Source organism: Canis lupus, chromosome 21 (genome assembly GCF_048164855.1).
Source record: "Canis lupus baileyi chromosome 21, mCanLup2.hap1, whole genome shotgun sequence".
In the NCBI taxonomy this organism is placed as follows: Eukaryota; Metazoa; Chordata; class Mammalia; order Carnivora; family Canidae; genus Canis; species Canis lupus.
In genome coordinates this window covers 8,207,318-8,232,876 of record NC_132858.1, presented here as the reverse complement: position 1 = coordinate 8,232,876, position 25,559 = coordinate 8,207,318, and the positions used below count along the sequence as shown (strand labels likewise).

Genomic DNA, 25,559 nt, shown 5'->3' with positions numbered 1-25,559 from the left:
CCTCTTTCTCTCTCTGTCTCTCATGAATAAGTAAATAAAATCTTAAAAAGAAAAATAACTCTTTGAAGTAGTGAATCTGAGATCAAGCACAATGGAAACAGACAGTACACATCTGACAAAACTGGAAGGGAATTAATTCAGGGATAACAAAAAAGAGGATGATTCCTGACACTTAAAAAGCATTCCAATCTCAGACAAAACAGCACTAAAACCAGATCTGACCTCTATCACAGATTTAGACACATTGACACTAAGAACCATGATAAATAAGGCGCATGAACCAACCACCACCACCACCACCACAAGGTCCTGCCACCCAACCCAGAATGAAACCCAGGCACCACCTTGGAGAGTGCCGCCACTCTCTGGGCCAGCTCTGCTTCCACCTCGGGGAGTGTCTCTGCCTTCCTCAAAGTCTGCTGCAGCTTTTGCTCTGCCAACTCCAGGCGTTCCTGTAACTGGCGATTTTTATCCTCAGTCTAGGAAAAGAAGGCATAGCATCAAAATGTAGCAAATCTTCTGTTTCTATTTTTAATAAAATGAAACAAAATCTAAATGCAGAGATCTACTAAATTAGTTCTGATAGAAGCCAACTGTTTTGGTAGCTGCTTGAGAGTAAAATTTTTCTTTCTGTAAGGAATATACACCCACTTTCTTGGGCTTGATTTCAACGTACCAAACACCTCTTGCCAAAGTACTGCTCTTCTTAAATATCTTCTAAGAAGTCTTTAGAAAGAAAAAAGTTCCTATGCATTAAAGAAAACCATAGTCTGTAGAAGCTCACTCATTCTTCTTGACAAGTTAAGGAAAGAAGGGTTCAGTCCTAATGCCTGAAAAACAATCAGACTCCTTGTTTGAGTGAGGGAACTACCCTCATAGTCCATGGGCATTGGTGTCACAATAGAGCTCACACTTCCTCTGAAATACAGACCTTCTGAGAGTACACTTAATGAAATGCTAGTCAACTTATTTCTGTAAATGTGTAATTATTCTTTAAAAACAACTTCTCTATAAAAAATTTTTTTGAATGAAGAAAATTAAGAGAGTTTTTTTAAAGATTTTATTTATTTATTCATGGAGACACAGAGAGAGAGAGGCAGAGACACAGGCAGAGGGAGAAGCAGGCTCCATGCAGGAAGGCTGACGTGGGACTCGATCCCTGGTCTCCAGGATCACATCCCAGGCTGCAGGCGGCGCTAAACCGCTGCGCCACGGGGGCTGCCCAAGACTGATTTTTTTAAAAGAAATTCTAAAGTCGTGTATCAGTTGAAGTTTTCAAGAGGTTAACAGATGTTAAGAATGCGGTGCACACAGAAGAACATCCGCATGTTCTTCTGTGTGCACCTACCTCCATGTGCACACACCACATGTTACACCTTAAAACCCTCAGAAAATACATCACCCTATACATGGTATTTTGTGATCTGCCTTTTACGGTCATTATTTGGAACATCTTAATGCTCTTTTTTTTCTCTTCTTCTTCTTCTTCTTCTTCTTCATGCTCTTAAATAGCATTCCACAACGTAATTATTAATTTTCCTAGATTTTTACTTTTTATTATTATCTTGGGCCTAATACACTTTATAACATACCAAACTTGCTTTGTTTCCAAGAGGCTGGATTTGGTTTTCCTATTTAACTCTGGATGACCTGAGACTACCTAGGCAGAGAAGCCAACGTGGCTTCCCAGACCACAGGAGACTCCCATCCACAGGACAGACTGTGGTTCTGCACCTGCCATTCACCCTCATCTCAGGTACCAACAAAGTAGCCAACCGCCTTCACATTCCTGGCCACTCCCTCCTCCTTTGTTAAAAATCTCAACAGGCAACAGATTAGTGTACAATGAAAACAAAACAGAAGAAAGAATCAAGTGGTTACATAAAACCTCAAATAATTAAAACTTGTAAGTTGAAGTAACTCACATTCCTGAACATCATTTTCTAAGACCATAAAAACTTTACTTTTGAGACTTGATTTCTAACATGAAAGTCTCAGGGAAAAGGCCTTTAAATTTCATTAGTAGCTAATAAAAGCCAAAGGAAGGGATCCCTGGGTGGCTCAGTGGTTTAGCGCCTGCCTTTGGCCCACGGCGCGAACCTGGAGTCCTGGGATCGAGTCCCACGTTGGGCTCCCGGCATGGAGCCTGCTTCTACCTCCTCCTGTGCCTCTGCCTCTCTCTCTATCATAAATAAATAAATCTTAAAAAAAAAAAAAAAAAAAAAAGCCAAATGAAGTTCAACTAAAGCTACTACCTGTCGATGCATAGAGTCTTTATTTGCAATCTCATTTTCAAGTTTATCGTTAAGGTCATGCACAGAGGTGGCTTCGCGCTGTGCCGCGAGGTAGCGTTTCTCAAGAGTAGTGATTCTCTCTTCCATATCTTCCTTCTGGGCCATGGCCTACATCAGGTGATTGCAGAGGGAAGAAAGGCAAATTATTAACGTATGACACATTAATATACTCCAGACACAAAAATTGGACTAAATCCTAATTTTCACATCAAATATAAAATTAGTGTCCTCAAAATTGAGAGAGATGCCAACTGTCTCCAATATGAATGAAAATATACTTACCTCAAATATCCTAAGTATTCCCCTACGTGACCAACAAAGACTCACCTGTCTTAATACTATGACTGGCCACTCAGTTTAGCAAGCTTACTCTTTCCTACAAGATGTTACAAAGAAACAAGGAATAAAACATCCCAACACTGCAAGAATGTTTGGAATTAAAGGTGTGGGCAATGAAGGCATAACCTCCGTTGGCCCCTAATACGAGAGCAGGCTTTCTATAGAGCAGGGGGTCACCTCTCAATAGACCTAACAGTGAGACACAACTCTTATCTCCCTGGGAAAAAGCTGGATGGAATCTCATCCAATCACCACAAAATTAAAGCAATACTATTAACAAATGGAAACAAAACCCAAAGTTTCATATAATTGGAACCTTCTGAAGCCTAATTCTGTAGCAAAATTATATTACATGGTATCTAACGCTAAAGTGGGCCCAGAACTCTGCTCTGTCCTGCCTGTCCCCTGCCCTAAAGATTCATCTTACATTCCTCCCTGTTTACTAAGGAACTTATGTCAGCAAAGTCTTAATATTAAAAATGATGAGTTTTTTAAAAAAGAATTTCAAAATTCTCTGCATATTAAACTCTGCTACAGAATCTCCGACCCTTGCCAAAAAAGGATATAACTAAATAGATTAATTCCTGCAAATTTTTTATTTTAAACTCTTAGATGAAATTAGCCACACTATGCTACTCCACAGAAAGTAAACCTATACATCTACACTCATAGAAAGAGTCTCTTCCTGGGGCGGTGGGGGGGGGGGGGGTGGTGGCAGGCGGGCGGGAGACGGGAGACTGTCTACAAAGGACAGTGTACAGTGAGTGACAGGAGGGCCGCCAGACAAAGTATCCTGCCCTTGTGTTTGTAAACATGATTAGATTCTCATAAATCACTGCACATGCAGAAACATTTGTCAGAAATGAGTATACGTCTACATGTTTTTACAGCATGACCCTGATGAGCCAAGTGTGAACAAGTTCCACTCTCACTATGTATGTGCCTGACCACTGGTGTTTAACAGCACATAACCCTCCTGGAAGCAGGAGGTCAGAAAACTAGAAGATGCTCCCTTAGTGGAGCCGACAGGAGAGGCCCACATCACTGTACGTGAATGAGCAGCACAAAAGACAGCGACATTTACCTGCTTACGTGTGCACCAGAACGAAACATGAGCGTGACGAAGAATATACCCTGCAGAGGGGGGCGTGCACACACCAGCGCCTGTGATGGGGCTGCGCAGGGCACCCCCGGGGAGAGGGGATCCTACCACCCATCAGGGAGGCAGCCCATCACAGGCTTGGAGCATGGTTCTGTCTCGTCACTACTTATATAAAAATCCAAAGGTTCAAACTATGTGGGAGAGAAAGGACACAATGGGCAATGGTGATGCCAAATATGCCACACTCAGCTTGGTGACAGCGCGATGACATCTACTGTCACTCACTTCACGAACATCCCGCTGCAGTTTTGTGTTCACTTCCTCAGACTTGATGAGGTCCTTCCTGGCAGTGTCCAGGTCCTCCTCCAGCTCTGCCACATGACTGGAGAGGGCGACCAGGCGCTCCTTCATCTGGCTCTGCTCCTTTGATTGCTTATCAATGATTTCCTGGAGCTCGATGACTTTGGCAAGGTCTTCCTCATGGCTTAGAGAACCATCAGAAGATCTCTGGTGGGGGAAAAATCCTTAAATAGCCTTGTTTGGTGAGCTAGGGAACAGAGCACTTCCGGGAAGGAGTCAAGTCCCATGATCTATGCCGGCTGTCGGCTCCCACCACTTTCAGGAGTGTGCAGCCACCACAGCACCTTCCCCACAGCTCTGCCAATGTTTCTGTGAGTGCCCCCACATCCATGGGTGGGAGACATCAGGAAAGGGCAGAGGGAAAGCCTAAGGACTTGCCTTTCCATTCGTGCTCGGTGTATTTTCTTGCTCGTGGTTTACGTCAAGCACTCCATCTGTTAGTGTTTTTTTCTGATTATTTTGTTCTTTGAGAATCATTAGCTAAAACCAAAGAATGGAATATGAGGGTGAGGAGATAAAGAGAAATGTCTCTCAGAAAGACGCAACTATAAACTGTAAACACAAGACAGGGAAGTATACACGTCGATGCCGTCCAGCCTGAATACAACTAGGTCACAACAGCTAGATCAGTGCTATCAACTGGATGATGGGAACATAAAGGACTGTGCGACCTGGCAGTAAGACCCCAGTGCGTTGGTCACTGGAGTGACCTGGAGGGTGGCTCACTGGTCAGAAAGACCAGTGATGCCTGATGGCTGGCACTGTAGGCTTCATACTCTTTACAAAAACAAGGGATAAAAATCAGAACCCCTCAAATGAAATCCTCTGGTGATTTACAGAGCTTACCTCTTTGTGAGTGGCTCCCAGTTCTTCTTCTAATAAACTACACCTTTCCAGTGCAACTCGGAGCCGCTCCCTCACCTGGAGACACAGGGGTTGAGTGTTTGTTTAGTTGCTTCTTAATGTACAGTCACCCTCGGGTCCCATTAGTGTAAGGTAACATGACAGAATGGCTTCAACGTCTCTCACTGATGTTAATGTCAAGAAAACTGGCTTGTTGGGGCACCTGGGTGGCTCAGTCGGTGAAGCATCTGTCTTTGGCTCAGGTCATGATCTCAGAGTCCTGGGATTGAGCCCTGCTCTGGGCTCCCTGTTCAGTGCGCAGTCTGTTTCTCCCTCTCCCTCTGCTCTCCCTCCCCACATACTTGCTCGCTCACTCTCTCAAATAAATAAACAATTTTTTAAAAAACTTAACAGCTTTAAATTTTAATTCAGAAGAGTCTTCCCCTAAGTAAGTTACATTACCCAATCCTTAAGGCAAATCAATATACATAATACAATAAAGCTTAAGACATTTACACCAACTGCTCCTTTTTAACCATACAGAAGTGTGTCTTCTTGCAGAAAAAATGTTTACAGGAACTCGAGAAGCTAAAAGTGAACCACAGTCACATAAACACATGGTGCATGCCTGCTAACACATCACATGTGCACACCCAGAACTGCTGTGGCTGAAGGCACCTTTTCATCCAGGGCTTTGTGGTGCTCAAACAAGGACTTCAGAGCTTTGAGCACCTCCACTTCGCTGGACACACCCGCTGGGGATTGCGCCTGTCGCTTCACCACTGTCATCCGCAGAGACCTCTCGTGCCTGGACACTAGGCACTCCAAATGCTCAAGCAGCAGCTGGCGAGACAGGCCAAGGCAAAACCATGTTCAAAGAGCGTTTAAATTTCATACCTCAATTTGGGGCAAAACGTTTTAATCGCATGGTAGACCAGGTTTGAATCTCTTCAATTCAGTGTAACATTAGAGAGCCACCCTCCTTGAATGAGTTAAAATAGCATTAATTCCTGGCAGGAATCAGACAAGGTGTGAGAACGCTGAGCTCCTTAGTCAGGGTTGACTCCACGGGAAATGTCAACAAGGTGTCTAAAAGCAGATGGAGCGGATGGCACCCTGCTCCTTGGACGACCCCCAGTGTTCCAGCATGAGGAGGCACCTACTCACTCACCCTGGTGTTGTTTCTTTCTGCCTTCAGTTCTGCGATCTCTTCCTCTCTCTCCAGGAGCTGCTCCCTGCAGACGTTCAGCTCCTTAGTCAGTGCTGCAAACTCCTGGGGGCGGGGGGGGGAGGAGGGAGTACAATATAAACAGAGGGAGACAGGGGGGGTCTTTAGCCTCCATGGTCCTCCCCAGACCACACAGACGGCCCTGCCACCACATTCAACCACCGCTCCAGAGCCCCTCACACACAGACCCCCTCCTCACGACCCACCTGAGCCCCAGGTGTTTTTCTAAGCAAGGGGCCTGACATCCAAGGGGACACATTTTCAGGGGCCTTGCAAATATGCAACTCAGAATCTCTGCTGAGCAGGGAACACCAGATCAAGAAGGTCCCCGCCCACCCCCAGCCTCCTGCCTAAGCCAGCTCCTGCCTGTGAGGACCACAGGGCTTAGAGCAGCCCTGGCAAGAGGCTGATAGCACCCAAAAGCTGGTCTGTTAGCCCAAATAACTTGCCCAACATCAACCATATAAAATGGACTTTTCACAAATGTTGGTAGGCCTCTTGAGGAAAGGGACAGCTGAAGATTTCTTTCTGTAGTCAAAGAACATTCCAGAGGAAGTGACACTGTGACGCCAGGGCCCCCCCACCCTGCTGTGTGGTCGCTCTCCCCGCAATACTGGACACTGCGCTGGGACATGACACATGGGCAGGGTCCGAAGAAGTGGACACACATTCTGGTCAGTTTTTCAACAAGCAAAACTCCTCTGAAATAAGTAACATCTTCTGCCAATGAATCTCAGTATTTTAAGAGTTTTCTCCTTAAAGGACAAAGAAGGAGATAAAGATTCACTTAATCTGAAATTCAAAATACAGAAAGTGGTTGACTTAAGCAATTCTAAAAATCAATTTACAAACAAGTGGCTACTTAAAGTTCACTCATAAATTAACCCTATGCAACTCAAAAGGAACTTGACCACAGAATGTACAGCATTCCTGCAACTGGACTTCACAGGCTGGCCCACAGAAGCCTACTGAGCCATGACACAGAGCTGAAACAGAGCTGACCCATGAACAATACAGGCTTGAATTGTGCAGGTCCAGTTCTATCTGGATTTTTTCAATAAATACGCTGGAAAATTTCCTGGAGATTTGCAACATTTTGAAAAAACTGGCAGATGAATGGAGTAGTCTAGGAATGTCAAAAAAAGTAAGAAAAAAGGCATGTCATGAATGCACAAAATATATATAGGTACTAGCCTATTTTATCATTTGCTGCCATAAAACATACAAATCTAATATAAAAAGTTAAAATTTATCAAAATATATACATGCAAACACAGACCCATACATGGTGCCATTTGCAGCCAATAGAAACGTAAACAAATGTGAAGATGCAGTATTAAATTATACTGCACAAAATTACCTGTGGTACATGCTGTACTACTGTGACAATTTTGTGCCACCTCCTTTTGCTATTGCGGTGTACTCAAATGTGGCAAGAATCCACTAAAAACACTGTGGTGCTAATCATTTCCCGTAAGCAGTTCCTATCTCCAGTAAACCATGTATCTACAGTAAAAAGTGATTTCTTGCAGTTCTTACATATTTTCTGTTGTGTTTACTGCAACACTGTAAACCCTGAATAACACCTTGGGACCCTTATGAAGTGCCACTCACTAGGCTGCTGGGAGCATTCCCAAGAAGCAGAAAAAAGTCAAGGCATTCCAAGAACAAGGTGAACTGTTTGTCATGGACCGTAGAGTGAGGTCTGCAGCTGCACCTGCCCACGATCTCAAGACAAATGAATCCAGGTGAGGACCATGATACAAAAAGAAAGGAAATTCATGAAGTTGTCATTGCAGCTATACTGGCAGACACAAAAACCTTGCACTTCTTGTGAGTTACCTTTCGTCTCGTGTTGAAGATGCAGCCTTTATGTGGATGCAGGATGGCTATAGAAAGGTATACCTACTGACTCCAGTATGAATATTAAAAAAAGGGGAAGTCATTACATGACATCTTAAAGCCAAAGGAGAGTGACAGATCTAAAGCTGGAGAATTTCAATGCCAGCGAAAGATGGTTTGGTAATTTTAGAAAGAAGTTTGGCTTTAAAACATGTTGAGGTAACAGGAGAAGCAGCTTCTGTCACCAAGAGGAAGCAGACGATCCCCTAGACACCACTGAGAGAATCACCGGGATGCTGGAACCAACATAACACTGCACCAAATATACTTCAACCGAGAAGAGAAAAGAGTATCATTGAGGACAGGACATCTGCCTGCACAGGTTTTTCAAGCAGATTTTTTTGGGGGAAATGCCACAAAGGACATTTATTCGTGAGGAAGAAAAGTGAGTGCCAAGACCTAAGGCAGGAAGGGGTAAACTAGCTAGTAGTTGTGTGGGGCAGTTGGGTTTATGATCAGGCCAGCCGTATCTATGGAGCTAAGCCCCAGGGCTTGATGGGAAGAGACAAGCACCAGCAGTCTGTCCTTTGGATGTATAACAAGAAGGCCTGAATGAGTAGAACCTTTTTTCTGGATTAGTTCCATTGACACTTTATCCCTCAATTCAGGAAGTACCCTGACAATAAAGGACTGCCTTTTAATGTTCTTCTGATATTGGATGATATCCTGGCCACCCAGAACCCCGTGAGCTCGATACTGAACGTGTCAAAGTGGTCCATGTGCCCTGGAGCACAATGTCTCTAATGCAGGCTGTGGATCAGGGGACATGAGGACCTGCAAGGCTCATGACACACGATACTTCATGAAAAAGGATGGTCAGTGCTATGAAAGCAAACCACAACAGAGAGAACACCTGGGAAATCTGGAAGGGTCACATCACTGAAGATGCCGCTGATGTGATAGAAAATGCTGTGAAAGCCATCACACCCAGAACAATAAATTCCTGGAGAAAATTGTCCAAATGTTGCGCATGATCTCACGGGACTTACAACACAGCCAATGAGGGAAATCATGAAAGAGATGGTGGATATGGCAAAAAAAAACCCCTGGGAATGAAGGGTTTTGATAGGTGTATCTTGGAAAAATTCAAGGGCTCACAGACACCCCAGAAGAGTTAGCAGAGGAAGATGTGACGGAGACACACACACACACACACACACACACACAGAGAGAGAGAGAGAGAGAGACAGAGACACAGGCAGAGGGAGAAGCAGGCTCCATGCAGGGAGCCTGATGTGGGACTTGATCTCGGGTCTCCAGGATCAGGCCCTGGGCTGAAGGCGGTGCTAAACCACTGAGCCACCTGGGCTGCCCTAAATAAAATCTTTAACAACAACAACAAAAAGAATTTGTCAGTGTATAGGCTAGGCTATGATGAAGCAACTGTACTGAAGACACTAGGCCACCCTAAAGCAACTGCACTGGGGCCTCCTCAGTGTGAACGTATGATCATTACACCTGTAAGTAAATATGAACCTTTCATACCACCTTCTCATTTCTGGGGTTTGGTGTTAGTAATACTATAACATCTGCAGTGCTTCATGTCACAAAAGATATTGCTGATGCAGGCACTGACAAGTCATCTTGTAAACGGACAACACACTTTGGTGTCAATGCAGCTCAGTGCTATCAATTTATTTTCCTTACAGTCTTCTTCAGATTTTCCTCTAACGTACTTCACTCTTAGAATACAGTACACAATACATATGACATAGAATGTAAGTGTTAAATGACTGTTCATGTTACCAAGAAGTTACTCAGATTTTCGATCGTGGGCAGGTGGGCATCCCTCACCTAAGCTGTTCAAGGGTCACCTGTACTCATCCACAGCAAATGAAAAGAACCAAGCAGTACTGTTATAATCAAAACAGATGAGTAAAACTGAAATATTTTCTCTTGGATGCGGTTATTTTAGGGCGACAAATGGAAGGCGGTGGGGAGGTGGGTAATTTAGAGAGACTGTGGGCGTTTTCATGGGTATCATAAGCTAATGGCCATTTTATCTAATTTCCCTTCTAAACTTGTTTCTTCTTCAAGAACCCACATCTGTGGGTGATCAGCTTCCAGCCTCACAGCATGAGAAACCTTACATACCTACTCCCCAGGAAACCTGGGAAGAATTATACATAAAAACAACTATTCAAAGTCTCCAAAACCATTCAATGGCACAAAACAAATGAAGAAACATCTATTCCCAAAAAAATCTACAAAGATTTAGTAAGAAAGACGAGTCTGCAATATGTAAACCCAAATTGAGCTCCCAACAACTTCCTCCCAGCTCAGGAAGGTGTTGATTCCCCTCCAGAGGCTGTAGCCAAGAGCATGAGGCTCCCTCACATGCCCCATGAACAAAAGAATGATATCCCCTCACCTGCCCTCCAGGAACAAGAACATGAGGCTCCCTCACACACACATACCACCACAGGAAGAAGAGCATGGGACTCACACACACACACACACACCCAGGAACAAGATCACAGGGCTCCCATGTCATCCAGCCCCCAAGTTCAAGGGCTTTCAGGGGACCTCAGCATTTCTCATTGTGCCCTAGCTGCCTGTCTGGTACAAAGGCCACATGCTGGGCTCCCTGGTTCTGCTCAGCCCCACTCAGGAAATAGAGGTTGGAACCCTGGCTGGAAGGGGCAGCCTGAGAAGCCTGGGTCCTGTTCATTTTTGCCCCTGGTCTCAGAGATGGTGGTTTCAAGGCTGGAAAGGACCCTGGGCTACTGCCCACCCTTCATCAAGTGCTCACCTTCTGGAGCAGGGGTGTCACTCAGACAAGCCTGCAGCTGTCCCTAGGCCTGGTTTAGAGATTTGGGGGAGGGAGGAAGCAAAAGAGATGGCTCCTAATCTCTTCCCAAAGGAAACGGACTTCACAGGCCAAGCTTAAACGCAGGTGCTCTGGAGAGCAGAGGTACTCCTGTAAGGCAAGTGGGCAGAGAGCCAGCCTAGAGGGCAGGCTGGCACATGTGTAGGAAAGAAGAGAAGGTGAAGGCTGCAGGAGAAGCCCTCTCAGGATCAGGACACACACCAAACACTAACTTCAGGTACAATTCCTAGGAAGGAGCCAGAATTTGACTGGTTTAGTTTGTAGAGACATTTATACCCCAGATCGTTGTTGAGAACAACGAAGCAATTGGCTGGCAACGAGGGAGCATCTCATAGCTGAGTGTAGTCTGGGAATGAGCAGGACAGCCCTATTGGGCCACTGTCACTGAGGGAGACCAAGTGAGGGAGCAAGGGGGCCTTCACTGAAATCATCCAACTATTCAATTAACTGGTTACAATGTGAAATTTATTTTAGATATATTTCACGATTCCCTGACACTCCCATGTCTTCCGGCCCCCAAGTCCACACACACACACACACACACACACACACACACACACACACACACACAGCTCTCTGCAGACAAGGCTGCTCCTGCTACAGAACACAGACAACTCCGGTGTATTGCCAAGGCAGAGCTGCAAACACAAAGAAAGTATAGGAAAACAAAATAAGAATAATCCAAATGTGTCCTCAAACCTGACAAAGGTCCTGTCTGGTGCTGGGACATCTCAGAAACCCAGCAGGAAACACTGGGAAGAGGGCTTGTGGCAGGGAAGCCGTGGGGCAGGGAGCCCCATTCTCCCAGCAGGGTCCTGCTCTTTCTTGAACTGCAGAGACCCCTTTTCTATGTGCCTAAGTAATGGGACCAAATACTCTGGTTTTCATCTCCTCTGGTAAATAACTAGCAAGCTGACCATCAGGTCATTCAATGCCTAACATTGAGAGATTTGCATCTAATCATCGAGATCTTCTATCAGAAAATACTGTTTGTGATGCAGGTGAAAGAGAACCTGACCCAAACTAGCCAAGGTGAGATCCACAAACACTCATATGGCGGGCAAATCCCAGGGGGCTGGCTGCCGGCTTGCTGGTCCAGAGCCACAGATTTTTATTTGATCACTTCACCCCCGGTGCAGCAATCTGGGTCAATTTCCTAGTTCGGTCTCTGAATTTTATCATGCTAGCTGATACCTTCCTCAATTACTAGATTCTAAATCATTTTCTGTTGTGCCCTCCTTCCCTTGTTTCACTTCTGTTTTATAATTTCTTGTTTCTCTTCAGGGATGCTAATTTCTCTTTTTAAGCATTTAAACAGACTTGCTTTGACAGTTTTGCCACACTGCAGACGGACTAAATGCATACTTGGGGAAGGTGCTGACCCTGGGAGCTGTAGAACCTGGGTTCCAGCTCAGTCTGGGGAGGATCTCTTGCTGGCACTTCCCTCCCTGCCTAGTGTCCAACAACTGCCCCTCCAAGCCTCTCAGGGTCTCAGGCCAGAACTAGGTTTTTACATGGTGACTGAGGGTTCCTGCTGCCTCTTCTTTACGGATGGTGCGGATCCAGGGTGAGTCACCGGGGGACAGTATAGCCCAGCCCAGGCATGGCTCCCCATCCTCCTGAGGCCCACAACTTCCTATAAAGCCCCAGTGTGCCAGGGACAGTGACCTTATGTAGGGAAGCTTCATCTAAATCCAGCTCCAAACAGTGAGTCTGATTTTAGTTCTAATTCCTCTGGACACGTTAGTCCCTGTTACCCCACCTTGCAGGAGCCAAGTTTCCTACTGCTGCAGCAGGCTTGGCGCTTGGAGCATGGCAGGCCAGGGAACCTAGCCAACTCACACTTACCACACTGGGTTTCTATTCTGTTTCTATACTGAAGGGTATTTTTCTCTTGTGGGGGCCTGGCTATTTTGGTTTATTTGTTTCTCTACTTAAATTTTACCTCTGGACTGCTGTTTGGAGACGAGCTATGTCAAAGCGTGAGTTTATGCTGCCATCCTGACTGGAAGTTTCAGTTCACTCCAGAGACAACTGCACACCCACTCCAGCTGAACACCAGACAGGCGAGCCTGGCCCCTCCTCAGATCAGGGAGCTGCCGCAGGACACACAAATCAGCTAGCAGAAACCCCAGTGTGGTCAGTGCTCCAAGGGAGAAAGACTCAGGCTACCATGGGGCCAGGGCGGAGATCATCTATAATGGGAGGCCAGACATGCTGCTCCTAAGGTCTGAGGAAGGAGAGGTGCTGCAGCTGAATTCAGAAGAGGAAACAGTGATCTGGTAGGTGCACAAAAGCATGAAGGCACCTGGTAGAGGAGAAGGGCATTGGTGGGCTGTGGCCTGGGCAGTGTGCAGGAAGGGGTGAGGGTAGCTGGGCGTGGCCAGAGGCTGGACTGAAGGCCCCGGCACATTACAGTGAGAAGTCTGGATTTTATCCCCAAGGCTCAAGGAGTCATCCATCTATGGACTTGGAGGTGCCTGACACAAAGGGCATGCTCAGAAGGGTTTGCTGAGTCAACAGAAGCCCCTGGGAGCAGTGCTTACAGCGGAGCCGGAGGAACAGGTGAGAGGCCAGCTCAGAACCCACAGCTGGAGAACTGTCATGACCCAGGAGACACGAGGGTCTGAATCAAGATCCGTGTTAGCCTGAGACCAAGAGAGAATGCTCAGAATGGAACACATGTAACCAACATACCACTTGCTGTGCCCTTCATCACTTTTAAAGGATCCCCTGTATGGGAGAGGGGGGCAGGAGTCAGGAGACCAGTCAGGAGCTGCCATGATGCAGGCAGGCTGGGCCGTAGGAGGTGGGCAGGTTCCCGACAGGTTTTACTTAGCGCCATTTAACAGATCTGAGAGAGCAAGGCCCAGGACGACTCCAAGGGTTCTGTCAGGAGCGACTGAAGGACGGAGTCAGCATTTTCTGAGAAAGGAGGGACTCTGGGCAGAGCATGTCTGGAAGGGAATTCTAACAGTTCAGTCTGGGATGTGCTCCGTGTGGGATATTATAGGATAGTCAGAGGCAGTAATCAAGTGGGGAGCGCGGCTCCCAGCCCAGACTTCTTGGAAATGTCAGCAGAGGTGGAAGAGCAATCTCATTTCAAGAAAATCACAAGGCACTGAGTGCTGCAGATAAGAAGAGGTGAGGTTCAAGCGTGTGCCTATTCGACACCGAACAGTTGGGGAATGAGGAACAAAGTGGGAGTGGTCAGCAAGCAGGAGGAAAGCAGGAAGGGACCATCTCGGGAGTCAAATGCTCCCAGGAGGACAGTCACCCGGGTCAGCTGATGCTGGCAGACAAGTCAGCTGACTGATCACTGAGAGGGGGGCCATGGGCATAGCAGTTCTGGAGCAGCAGTGCTGCTGGAGGCCTGGCTGTCCAGCAGAGCATGGGAGGAGGAGCAACAAGCCATGCACAAGGAGAAGAGAAAGAGGAACATCCAGGATGGAGAAACACCCTCTATGCTGAGCCAGATGCCTGCACACTGGTGGGGAGAACCCAGGGCAGAGGGGACTGACCGACTGACCACTTGGAGCAGCTGAGAGCAGAGCCCTGGGGCGGCACAGCGGGCGGCCTGTGCTGAGGGCACACAGCTCATCCACTGGGAGAGGAAAGGCTATCCAGAGTGGGGCACAGACCCAGACCAATCGGGAGACATGTGGCAGGTATTTATGGGAGTCCTCCTCTGATTTCTCCCAGCCTCACCAGAAGTGAAATGCAAACAGCTCTGCATGGAGCCTAAAGATGGGTGAGGAGTACTGGGGAGGAGGAGAGCTGCCCTATGTGAGAGGGGCCCAGGCCACTAGCCATGGATGTGCACGGGGAAGGCACAGCATGGATGGAACAGCATTCTGCCCACCGAGGACAATGAAATAAACGCAGTGAGGGGTGACCAGGCTGTGGTGAAAATGCGCTGTTGGATTTCAGGTGGTGAAGAAAGGGGAGCCATGAGAAAAGCAAAGGGCCACAACATAGATACCCTGGTAGGGGTATCTGTAGGTCCAGGAGGGTTGGGTATTAGTGTTTTATTTTTAAGTCTTACTTTCTATTATAAACAAATCTCATTGGCTTTAAAAGAAAAACTATTCAAAACATAACAAGTGGACATCAGGAACTTGGAAGGAATAAGATGATGCTCCAAAATTCCAGTAAGCTCCAGCTGCAAGGAGCTGGCCACTGCAAAGTCTCCCAGGTCACTCCTGTGTCCTCCCCTAACTAGGAGGAGCTTGGTCAGTCCCACACCCCCAAGCTGGGAGGAGTCGATCACTCCCATGTCTCCCAGTTAGGAGGATCCCGTTACCGCACAGCCTCCTGGATCATGGCAAGGGGTTCCTGGCAATGGATGGATCACTGCCTTGCCCCATCTGCACTCAGCTACAAGCCCCTCACTCCACCCCTCATCGGCTCACTTTTCTTGTAATTCTTCCATCATCAAAGCAAGTCTGAGTCTAAAGTCCCTTACGTTTTTCATAAAGCCCAAGCTATCTCTGTTCATCTATGAAGAGAATATATTTACTTCCCATCATTTTGGTTAAATAGAAGTATTTCTTCAATAAATTCAACAGCCCAAACCATTCTGATACACTGCTTTGGCTATGATAGAAGATGAATTTCTAAAACTTGACAATTATGCTTATTCCTTAAAGAAAAACTGTTCTCTTTGGACAAAAGAATTCAAGTGAAAAAGAAAAAAACAAATTTAAACTTATGAGTTCAGATAAACATTCGACAGGAAATTCCAAAGTTTAAGATTCCAAGGCATGTTCACGAATGTGCACTGTGTTTGTATTCTTGCTGCAGAGAAAACTGAATGCAGTGGAACCAGCCCCAAATACGTGCAATGAGGGACCAACCAGGTCAGCACTGAAGAGCCAGCACAACTACACTTTCTCTTCTTTAGATAAAAAATGTTTAAGAAACACGGTAAGCCAAACATACTAGTAGTGACATTCTATTTACTGTAATCAAAGTTTGAAGTACTTTTTGAAACTGAATAGATACAACAATCACTGGCATATTCTCATTTTAATAAAACATAAGTCTGAACAGAGCAGATTTGTGTTTCTGTTTGATATTCCTAGGACTTAGAACAAGAAAAGCAATACTTAACCATTAAAATCAGTTTTAAGAACTCAGTTTCACATAGTGCTTGAAATGGTTGATATTTATCATTTCTGGACAAGAGGCTCAGATCTGGGTAACAGGTTCAGACCATACAAACCAGGCACTATTGATTAAAATCCACACTCGGGCCAATTTTAAATTAAGTCCCATGGCTCTGATGCAACACTCAGCTCCCAAAGTGACGAACACAATTGTCCCAGTGGTTCCAGCAGGAGGACTCTGGGTGGAAAGCAGGCGTGGTGCCTTGCCCCACCCCACAAGGTTCTGACCCCTCCCTTCTCCTGCCCTGGTCCCCTGATCACCCCGGGGTTACATTTCCACAGCTTTTGGTTTTGATAATCTCTATCATTGGCTCCATTTAATTTCTTACTGACTTTTTACTATTCTGCTAACCTGCTGAAACAGGAATAAAGCTTCACAGAAGGCAGATAACATATGCCCTCTCCGTGTAGGGACACAGAGTGCCACAGACAGAAACAGACTCTAGCTTTCAGCAAACAGAAAGAACACCTGAAAAACTGACTTGCTGAATGGGCTTGGATTACTTCCTGTCAGTAGAAGTTATGTGTCTCAGCCTGAGGTTTAAAAGCATGCCAAATTTTGAAAAGAAAACTGGAAGTTTATATACCAAAATGAATGAGCACATCATTAAGTTCTGAAGCCCCAGTGTCTTGATTAAAAGTATGCTCAGAAAGGTCATGTATAGGGGCACCCTGGTGGCTCAGTTGGTTGAGCATCCAACCCTTGATTTTGGCTCAGGTCATGAACTCAACTCAGGGTCACGAGACCGAGCCCTGAGTCAGGCTCCATGCTCAGTGGGGAGTCTGCTTCTCCTTATTCCTCTGCCCCTTCTCTTGCTCACTCTCTCTCTCTAAAATAAATCTTAAAAAAAAGGAAGGTCATGCACAGCTATCTATGGATATGTTAATATAACTCACTCATAGGAGGAGATGGTGGGGGACATCCAGAGAAAACAGCACACCTATCCAAAGGGTCTCTGGACTTACTGACAGCTGCTGTGAATGCAGTGGCTCTGGGTTTTCAAACACTGACTAGTATTTGTAAGCATCAAAGTAAAATTCATAAACTGTTAAGAAATTTCAATATATATAATTTATTTTTCTTGTCACTTTCGTTAAGCAACTGACACTGACAAAATGTGTGCTCACACTGAGTATTTAGAGATAAAATAACCAAGATTGTATAATCTGAATCCAAAAATATATGGTGCAGGGCAGTATTTCAAGGTGATCTTCCTTTGCGTAAAAGCAAACACACACCCGTACTCTCTCTGGGTGCACATGAGACAGAATGCAGGCAGACACCCACCAAACAGCTAATGAAGGATACTCACTGTAGCTGGGAAAGACGGCTGGAAATGAGCCTCTCAGTCTATACTCCTTTTAAATTCAATTCTAAGTATGCATTTTCTTTGTATTTTAAAAAAATATACCAATCCTCCTTTCCTTGTTCTTCCTAAAGATGTCAAAACTACAGGACACTAGCATGATGCTCACAGCCTGTTGTGGACACACAGCTTTCCCCTGAAGTCACCAATTCTTTTTCCTGTTCTCTCACCAGTCACTGAGACCCCAGCAATGTCTTCATCTTTGCTGATCCCAGGCCCGTTTCAGGACACCCCCAACACTCTGCCTGATCGGGGAGCCCCTGGCCTCCTCTCTCCCACTCTCTCCACCTCATCCTGTTCCCATGCTCTCTGCTCATCCCGTACCTGCTGATGCTCCCACAGCTCCTCTGAGGTCCCCTGTCCTCCATACACACTGTGCCTGCCTGATCTCAAAAGCTCCATGGCAGATGTCTGTTTATAAACGGCCTCTGGGCCACAATGAGGGTAGCTGGGGGAGCTGGTCACAGGAAGACTGGCCGATTCATAGGTCTGAGGCAGAGGAGTCAATAATGTATAAAGGAGCAGCACAGGACAAAATGTGTTCAAGGAACTATGGATGAGGTAGGACCATACGTTGTGCATGAGGCACAAAGTGATAAGGAGGGTGGAGAGAGAAGTAGGGGAGGAGTTGCAGAGCTGACTCCCAGAATCAGCCTTCCAGACGAAGGAGACATGGTGGCCTAGGCAAAGGAGGAGGCAGCAGAGACATTTCAGAAGATACTGGTGTGAAGTAGAGTTAGCAGTACCCAGCAGTCAGTTAACATGGGCGAGAGGAAGGCAGTGTGTACCCAGGTATCTGGCTTGGACAACGCTGGATCCTGTGCCTGGTCATTAGGCCAGCATTAGGCCCTGGGCCTGGTCTTGTCTTCCCGAACTAGTCTTTGCTGAATACTGAGACGCCACTGCTACCAATGGCAGCTGGAACTTGTTCTGTCAAAAAAGTGAGTGTGATTTTCATTTGGAGAAGAAAAACAAAATATAGGGGCGCTGGGGTGGCTGTTGGTTAAGTGTCTGCCTTAGGCTCAGGTCATGATCTCAAGGTCCTAGGATCAAGCCCCAAGTCAGGTTCCCTGCTCAGTAAGGAATCTGTTTCTCCCTCTTCCTCTGCTGTTCCCCCTGCTTGTGCTCTCTCTCTCTCTCAAATAAAATCTGAAAGAAAGATTGAGAGAAAGAGAGAGAGAGAGAGAGAAAAGCAAAACAAAATACAAACCACCACCGTAGTGGTTTTTCAAATTTGTGGACTGACTGGGTTAAAAACACACTGTATCAAATGTTAACAGCAGCTTTAACCAAAATTGCTGAAACCCGGAGGCAACCGAGATATCCTTCTGCAGGTAGAAGGATGAAGAAGCTGTGGGACATCCAGACGATGGAGTAGTATTCGGTGAAGAGAAATGAGCTGTCGAGCCAGAAAAGACATGGAGGAACCTAAAATGCACCTTACTAAGTGAAAGAAATAATCCTACAGTAAGCCTCCATACTGTAGGATTCCAACTCTATGACATTCTGGAAAAGGCAACACTATGGAGACAGTGAAGAGATCAGGGACGACCATGGGTCAGGAAGAATGAATGGGAGGAGCCCAAGGATTTTTAGGGCAGTGAAACTATCCTGTATGACTCTGTAATGGTCTACACCCACAGAATGTGCACTACCTAAGAGTGCACCCCAGAGTAAACTATTGACTGTGGGTGATGATAACATGTCTTGTCCGTGTACATTCACAACTGTGACAGGTGGGGCACCCTGCTGGGGATTTGCACAGTTGGGGGGGGCTAGAAGGGGGAAGGGGCATATGGGCAATCTTTGTACCTTCCCCTCAATTTTGCTGTGAACCTAAAGCTGCTCCAAAAAAGTCTGTTTAAGAACTAATAACATGTGCCTGTTTTTCTACCTTTGGCCTAGCAACTAGGGAGGGTGCATGCTGCAGTCACTAATTCCAAACAGCCTTCGTGTAAGGCCTAACTTGAAAATCTTGCTGGAGTCAGTTCACTGGCTACAGAGGCAATGCCGGGCGGTGAGAACATAAACATACCTGCCAGCTCATCTGGCTTGCCTGCACTTAAATTTGATCATGTTCAATAACCTGTCTGGCTTTTTTCACTCAGCAGTACACTTTCCAGGTTTGTCCATGATGCAGTGTGTGTCAGTGCTCCATTCATGTTTATGGCTGTGTGGACAGAGAACATTTGCTCATCCCTTCGCCTGCTGAAGGACATCTAGGTCCCTTCCACTTTCTAGCTGTCATGTAGAACACTGACTGCTGTGAACCCTCTTGTATGAGGTTTTATGTGGACTTAAGCTTTCTTTCCTCTCGGTTGCACCTAGGAGGAGAGACATCTCCTCACAAGGTAACTGAGTGCATTCTCCATTTCTGTCTTGGACTTCCAGCTGTATAAGCCACTGCTCCTTTCTTCTTTGGAAGGCATGTCTTTTTTTTTTTTTTTTTTTAAGATTTTATTTATTTATTCATGAGAGACACACAGAGAGAGGCAGAGACATATACAGAGGGGAAGCAGGCTCCCTGTAGGGAGCCCAATGCAGGACTTGATCCCAGGACCCTGGAATCACACCCTGAGCTGAAGGCAGACACTCAACCACTGAGCCACCCAGGTGCCCTGGAAGGCAGGTCTTTTAGGCAAAAGGTGCTATCTCCTCACGGGCAGTAGGTATAAGTCTTGCTTCACATATTTTAATCTTTCTGCTAAAGAGCAAACCAAACTATTTTTGGTTGTTAGCATTTCTATATTTGAACACAAAAAAATTTCTTATATTAGGACGATTTGAAATATGAATGCACACATGTAGTACTATAAATGTATTCTTCATGTATTTTAGAAACAAGTATATAACATTAGTGAATTATTCATGAGCAAAAACATTACAATTACATTTTAAAAACTGAGCAGGGGGGTGGCGGGAATCAAATCCATGAAATAAAAAAGCTAGCACAGAAATCCTTCATTCAAATAGGAATGAGCGCCTTCCGGAAATTCTAGGTAGGTTTTTTTTTTTCTTTTTTAACATTACATTATTAGCTTAAAAGAGTTTCAGATAAATTAAAAACACCCAAAGAGCACCTTGGTGGCTCAGTCCATCTGACTTTAGCTCAGGTCATGATCCCAGAGTCCTGAGATCCGCTCCTGCTCAGCAGGGAGTCTGCTTCTCCCTCTGCCCCTCCCCCCACTCGTGCATGCTGGAGCTCTCTCTCTGAAATAAAATCTTTAAAAAAATTAAAAACACCCAAAAATAATAAAATGAAAACAATATGTAGTACATTAATGTCCACTATATTTATGTTATGTTTCAAACTTCCCAACAAATGAGTATGTGCTTTTTGGTCCTGCTTTTGCTCAATGGAGTATGAAATAGTTTTCAGCATCAGATATTTAATTTCATAGATCTATGCACATGCCAAGAAATTAGTTACATAAAGCAACTGTCTTTAAAGTATGAGACCAGAAATGGCCTGTCTGACCTCGACGTCTAAAGCCAAAATTAGGAACAGTATCCAAAGAGATATTTTGGTCATAATAAACTTCTGAAAGACCAGTCACAGCAGCAGCACTGGGAGGGGGCTTGGGACAGAGCTTTTTTTACACAGAGTTTTTAAAACTACTGTCTTTGGATCCAATAAGAAACAGCCACACAGAGTCTCTCTTCCAGCCCTGTCCTCTCTCCCACAAAGCAGGTGCTAAAGTTATGGGTTCCTTGCTTATTCAGGGTTTTTTTATGCATATATTCCCTTCCCCTTGCTTTTCTTCAGTTAAGGATATACATAACTGAAGATATTTTGAGTTGGTTCATAAGGCTGCCCTCCTGTTTACAGCTGCTTTGATGGCATATATGAATGAATACAAAGTCTCATTTATTCTCCCCTGCTGAGGGATACCTATGTTTATGCTGTCCATTTTCTACTCTTACAACAACATAGCAACAAGTAACTCTGTTTATGTATCATTTTGAACCTGAGCTTATTCTATCTGCCAGACAAAATCTTAGAATGGCCTCTTGTGTTGGGATCCCTGGGTGGTGCAGCGGTTTGGCACCTGCCTTTGGCCCGGGGCGTGATCCTGGAGACCTGGGATCGGATCCCACGTCGGGCTCCCTGCATGGAGCCTGCTTCTCCCTCTGCCCATGTCTCTGCCTCTCTCTCTCTCTCTCTGTGATTATCATGAATAAATAAATAAAATCTTTAAAAAAAAAAAAAAAAAAGAATGGCCTCCTGTGGCCCGTCTCTCTAAAATAAATAAATAAATCTTAAAAAAAAAAAAAAAGGACAACTGCCAAAATCTTAGCTACTTTAATATATGCTACTAGGAATGTGGAATTAAACAGGCAGCTCTTACTCAGACTCAACCCTATATATTTATTAAAATAAACAGGTGAAACTGTTTATTCTAGTTGCAGGCTAAGTTTCTACATCTAATATGTTTATTTTCTATCTCCACTTACAGCACATGGATTTAAAACATCTTCAAGAGATCCTTCAACTATGTTCTCCACTCTTCTTTGCTCTGACAACAGTTGTTCACCTTTTGTTGAGCCAACTGGGAACCTTAGGACACCAAGCACCATGTGGGCATCCTCTCATGCCTACTGAGTACCCTCACTACAGGACACCAGGAGATCCTGGCCTCATGTAGCCAGGCTCTAGAACCACTAGGGTCTGCCCACAGATGCTGGACATTCCTCTCCTGGCTACAGCAGCACCATCAAAACATGGACCAAATAAATGTATGGAAGGGATGGGAAGGGCCCTTCCCCTCCTCTTCCAGTCACATGGTGTCACGGTGGCCCCCCGCGCCACTCAGGGACTGCCTTACGGTGTACACGCTAGTCGTCCGAGGAGGGTTAGTGTGTGCACAGGGTGCCTGCTATACTTAGTTAGTTAGCTATACTCCCAGCACACTGCAGGCATGCCATCAGTTCCCATAAGTACTTCAGTTCTGCGAAGAAAGCCATAACCAACTCTCCTACATGTGATCGGGCACTCTGACGTGACTTGGCGACCTTCATTAAATTAGAACATCCTAGGTGAGTGGGAATGTTCGGACACGGCCTTCCAGGCCCTCAAGGGATAGGCAGGCACAGCTGCCCAGGAAGGGCCGTAAGACAGGACCCACGTAGTGGCGCCCTGAGGCTGCAGTTGATGGGATCAGGAATTCTGACCCACTGGAGCAGGCAGCAAGCACTCTGCATGTGACAGGGTCACCTAACACTGCACATGACTGCGGGGGCCCTTCTGAAAGAAGTCAAGAGATAGACCAGATAGACTCCTGGCAAGCATCCCACAGGAGTGGGAGGTGACGGCAGAAAGCCCGACCCCAGCATGTGCAGAAGGCCCAGGGCAGCCAGGCAAGCTGCCTGCTCCCCTCTCTGTCCCAGCCGCGGTTTCTGAGTCCGCCCATGGAAGACGGACTCTGCAGACACAGCGAGGCCCGGGCGCAAAACTTTAACTGTGAGGGCTTCCCAGGGACCTTCTCCTGCGACTCTGCAATGCTAGCAGCAGCGCCCCAGACCCAGCTGGCATGCTGGAGGGACAAGTGCTGAGGGGTTCAGGGCAGGAGCCCAGGTGGCGGTAACAAGCACAACTGAGCCTGAAACCAGTTTCTGTCTGACTCTCGTGTGCAGTTTTCATAAGAATGACACTGTTTCCAAGAAAACCACATAGCTGGACGGCTGGAAATGATCAAAAAGAAGGGTTTACGGTCAAAGAAAGAAGCCTCTCTGCCGCTTGTGGCACCTGCCCCTCCACACCTGTCCCCATCCCAGCTGCACTTGGCCCACCACAATCCCCCTCAACCAGAACTATCAGAGCACCAACTCCAGCACGCGGCAGCCACTCTCCACTGAGCTCACACCTGAGTGCACACCCGCTCCCGCACGCTGTGGCCCCACGGCCTCCTGAGCATGGACTGCAACATCCCAGGCTGAGCTCAGCCACCCCTCCTGTACAGAAAGGCTCCCCAGGCTCTGCAATCCCTGCACACCACAGTGCTACAGCATGCTCAGTTTCCCCAGCGCCCCTCACTGCACCTACCTACGTCTGCTCAGGGGAAAGATCTGCTCCCCACACCCTGGCAAAGCAGCCAGCAGCCTGTTGTAGGTGTCCCAACAACAGGTACACACGGACTGAGTCAGTAATATACTACACCTTTGACAGCAGACATTACTTCTTGTCAAGCTTCTTGGACTTCCATGGTCCTGTACACTCACATCCTGCAAACCAGTCTGACAAAAGCCTCTGTTATAAACAGCTTTACTCTCTAATTTATCAAGAAGGTCTCTTGGAGTGAATCAAACATCTAGGCACAAAACTATAACTGAGGGTACCTTACTGGGGAATTTCTCTGTGGCTCTGTTAAGCTTAGTAGATAGAAATACATAAGCTTATGAATGAGCAGCCCTTTTAACCTGGACAAATAACTTACTGAACAAAATCAAGATGTCTCAAGTACTATGCCAAGTCCTTATAAGATACAAATATTCATTTTAATAACTTTATACTTGCTTAATGTTTTATGGTTTTCAAAACTGTTTCTGATCTTTTACCACATGTTATTCTCAGTCACCCTGTAAGGCACACATAATTATCTCATTTTACAAATCAGAACACAGGCCCAGGCAAGTCAGTGATGAGCAAAGGTCACTGGGTTAATAAGTGGCTTGGGATTCAGAATCTAATACAGATGTTATTTTCAGGGGATGAGAGGATGGTAGGCACCCTAACCAAGACCTCATGCAGGCCAAGTCACCCCAGCCCCGACTGTGTGTGCGGTGCTAAGGGGTTTGCTAAGGGGTTTGCACACAGACGCCTCACACTTGAGTGCCCAAGTGTTGCAGGGTTTTGTGGTCGGGTCATTTTAGCTCTCACTAAATCTGCATTTGCTACTGAAAAATCAATAGTATTCTCTAGTTTACACATGACGAAACAGTCTCAGAAGTAAAACACTGTGGCCAAGATCAAAAGGTCAGTACGCAAGAAGTGGGGGTGAGGAGGAAAGCACACTCAGTAGTGAGGGGTACAGAAGGGCCAGTTGTGATCCCCCACTATGACCCACCACCATCCTCACTCAGAAACAAATAGGTGGCCATAGACTCCAGAGAGCTCTCTGTGACTTCTTCAGCCCTTCAAGGATGACCTGGATACACAATACTTTTGCTTTTTTTTCTTTTTGAAAATCTTATTTATTTGAGAGAGAGAGATAATGAGAGACAGAACACGAGCAGTAGGGAGAGGGAGAAGCAGGCTCCCAGCTGAGCCAGGAACCCAACATGGGGTTGATCCAGGACCCTGATCCCAGGACCTTGATCCCAGGACCCTGAGATCATAACCTGAGCTGAAGGCAGACGCTTAATCAACAGCTACCCAGGAGTCCCACGCTCAATACTATTTCATCTGTGTTTTTCTTAAAACTGATGGCATTTTTAACCAATGGAGAAAAAAATAAAAGAATACAGAGAGTAAAGGCAGCCCCGGGCATCGTATCTTATCCTCTCCACGAGGTACAACAGACCCTGAATCTCAGCATGAGTGCTCACAACAAGACTGGAGAGACAGGTGGGGAGTGCCACAGGGAAGGTGGAGAGGCACTTCCAGAGAAGGAAATGTGTAGGCCCAGGGCAGGGGGGACACGACACACAGAGAACAGACTGGTTTGGCCAGAACAAGAGGTTCTGGAGAAGAAATGGGGTGAGAAAGTTGAGTTGCAGCAGAACATGGAGCTGTGAGTGACAAATTTAAAGAGTCTGGATCTTGTCCCTGCAGCCACGGATGGACACTGCAGGGCAAGGTCTAGGTTCAGTCAGGGCAGCAGAAAGTGTGCTGGGTGGACTGGAGAAGGAAGAAGGTGCAAGCAGAGCCTTACCATATTAGCCTGAGGCACAGAGGACCCAAGCTGGGATACTGGAATACAAAAGGAACTAAAAATAACACTGGAAAAGAAAAGAGGGACAGAAATCGTGCTGTGGGGGGCCGGGGGGCTATGTAGGGTGCTGAGAGGAAGGACGAGGATCCCAGCTCTGAACAATATGACGACACGCAGCAGGGCACCTCCAGGCTGTGTGCAGAGGCCATGACAAAGGCGGGGCTGGAGTGTAGAAGGAACATCATAAACATGGGG

At 46.2% G+C, this 25,559-nt stretch overlaps 1 protein-coding gene across 17 annotated transcripts in view; it reads right to left on the bottom strand.

The window, feature by feature from the left end:
* PPFIA1 (PTPRF interacting protein alpha 1) overlaps window positions 1-25,559 on the bottom strand; it is an 85,544-nt gene that overhangs the window by 42,404 nt on the left and 17,581 nt on the right. For all 17 annotated transcript variants that reach the window (XR_012013748.1, XM_072790302.1, XM_072790310.1 and 14 more), the window contains exons 3-9: window positions 6,110-6,211; window positions 5,617-5,781; window positions 4,942-5,016; window positions 4,474-4,575; window positions 4,021-4,242; window positions 2,256-2,402; window positions 345-479 (exon numbers count right to left, since the gene is read on the bottom strand). Coding sequence is in view for 16 of the 17 variants with exons in the window: in XM_072790302.1 (XP_072646403.1) it covers window positions 345-479; window positions 2,256-2,402; window positions 4,021-4,242; window positions 4,474-4,575; window positions 4,942-5,016; window positions 5,617-5,781; window positions 6,110-6,211 (948 nt within the window). In the remaining variant the exon portion in view is untranslated. The remainder of the gene's footprint in view (window positions 1-344; window positions 480-2,255; window positions 2,403-4,020; window positions 4,243-4,473; window positions 4,576-4,941; window positions 5,017-5,616; window positions 5,782-6,109; window positions 6,212-25,559) is intronic.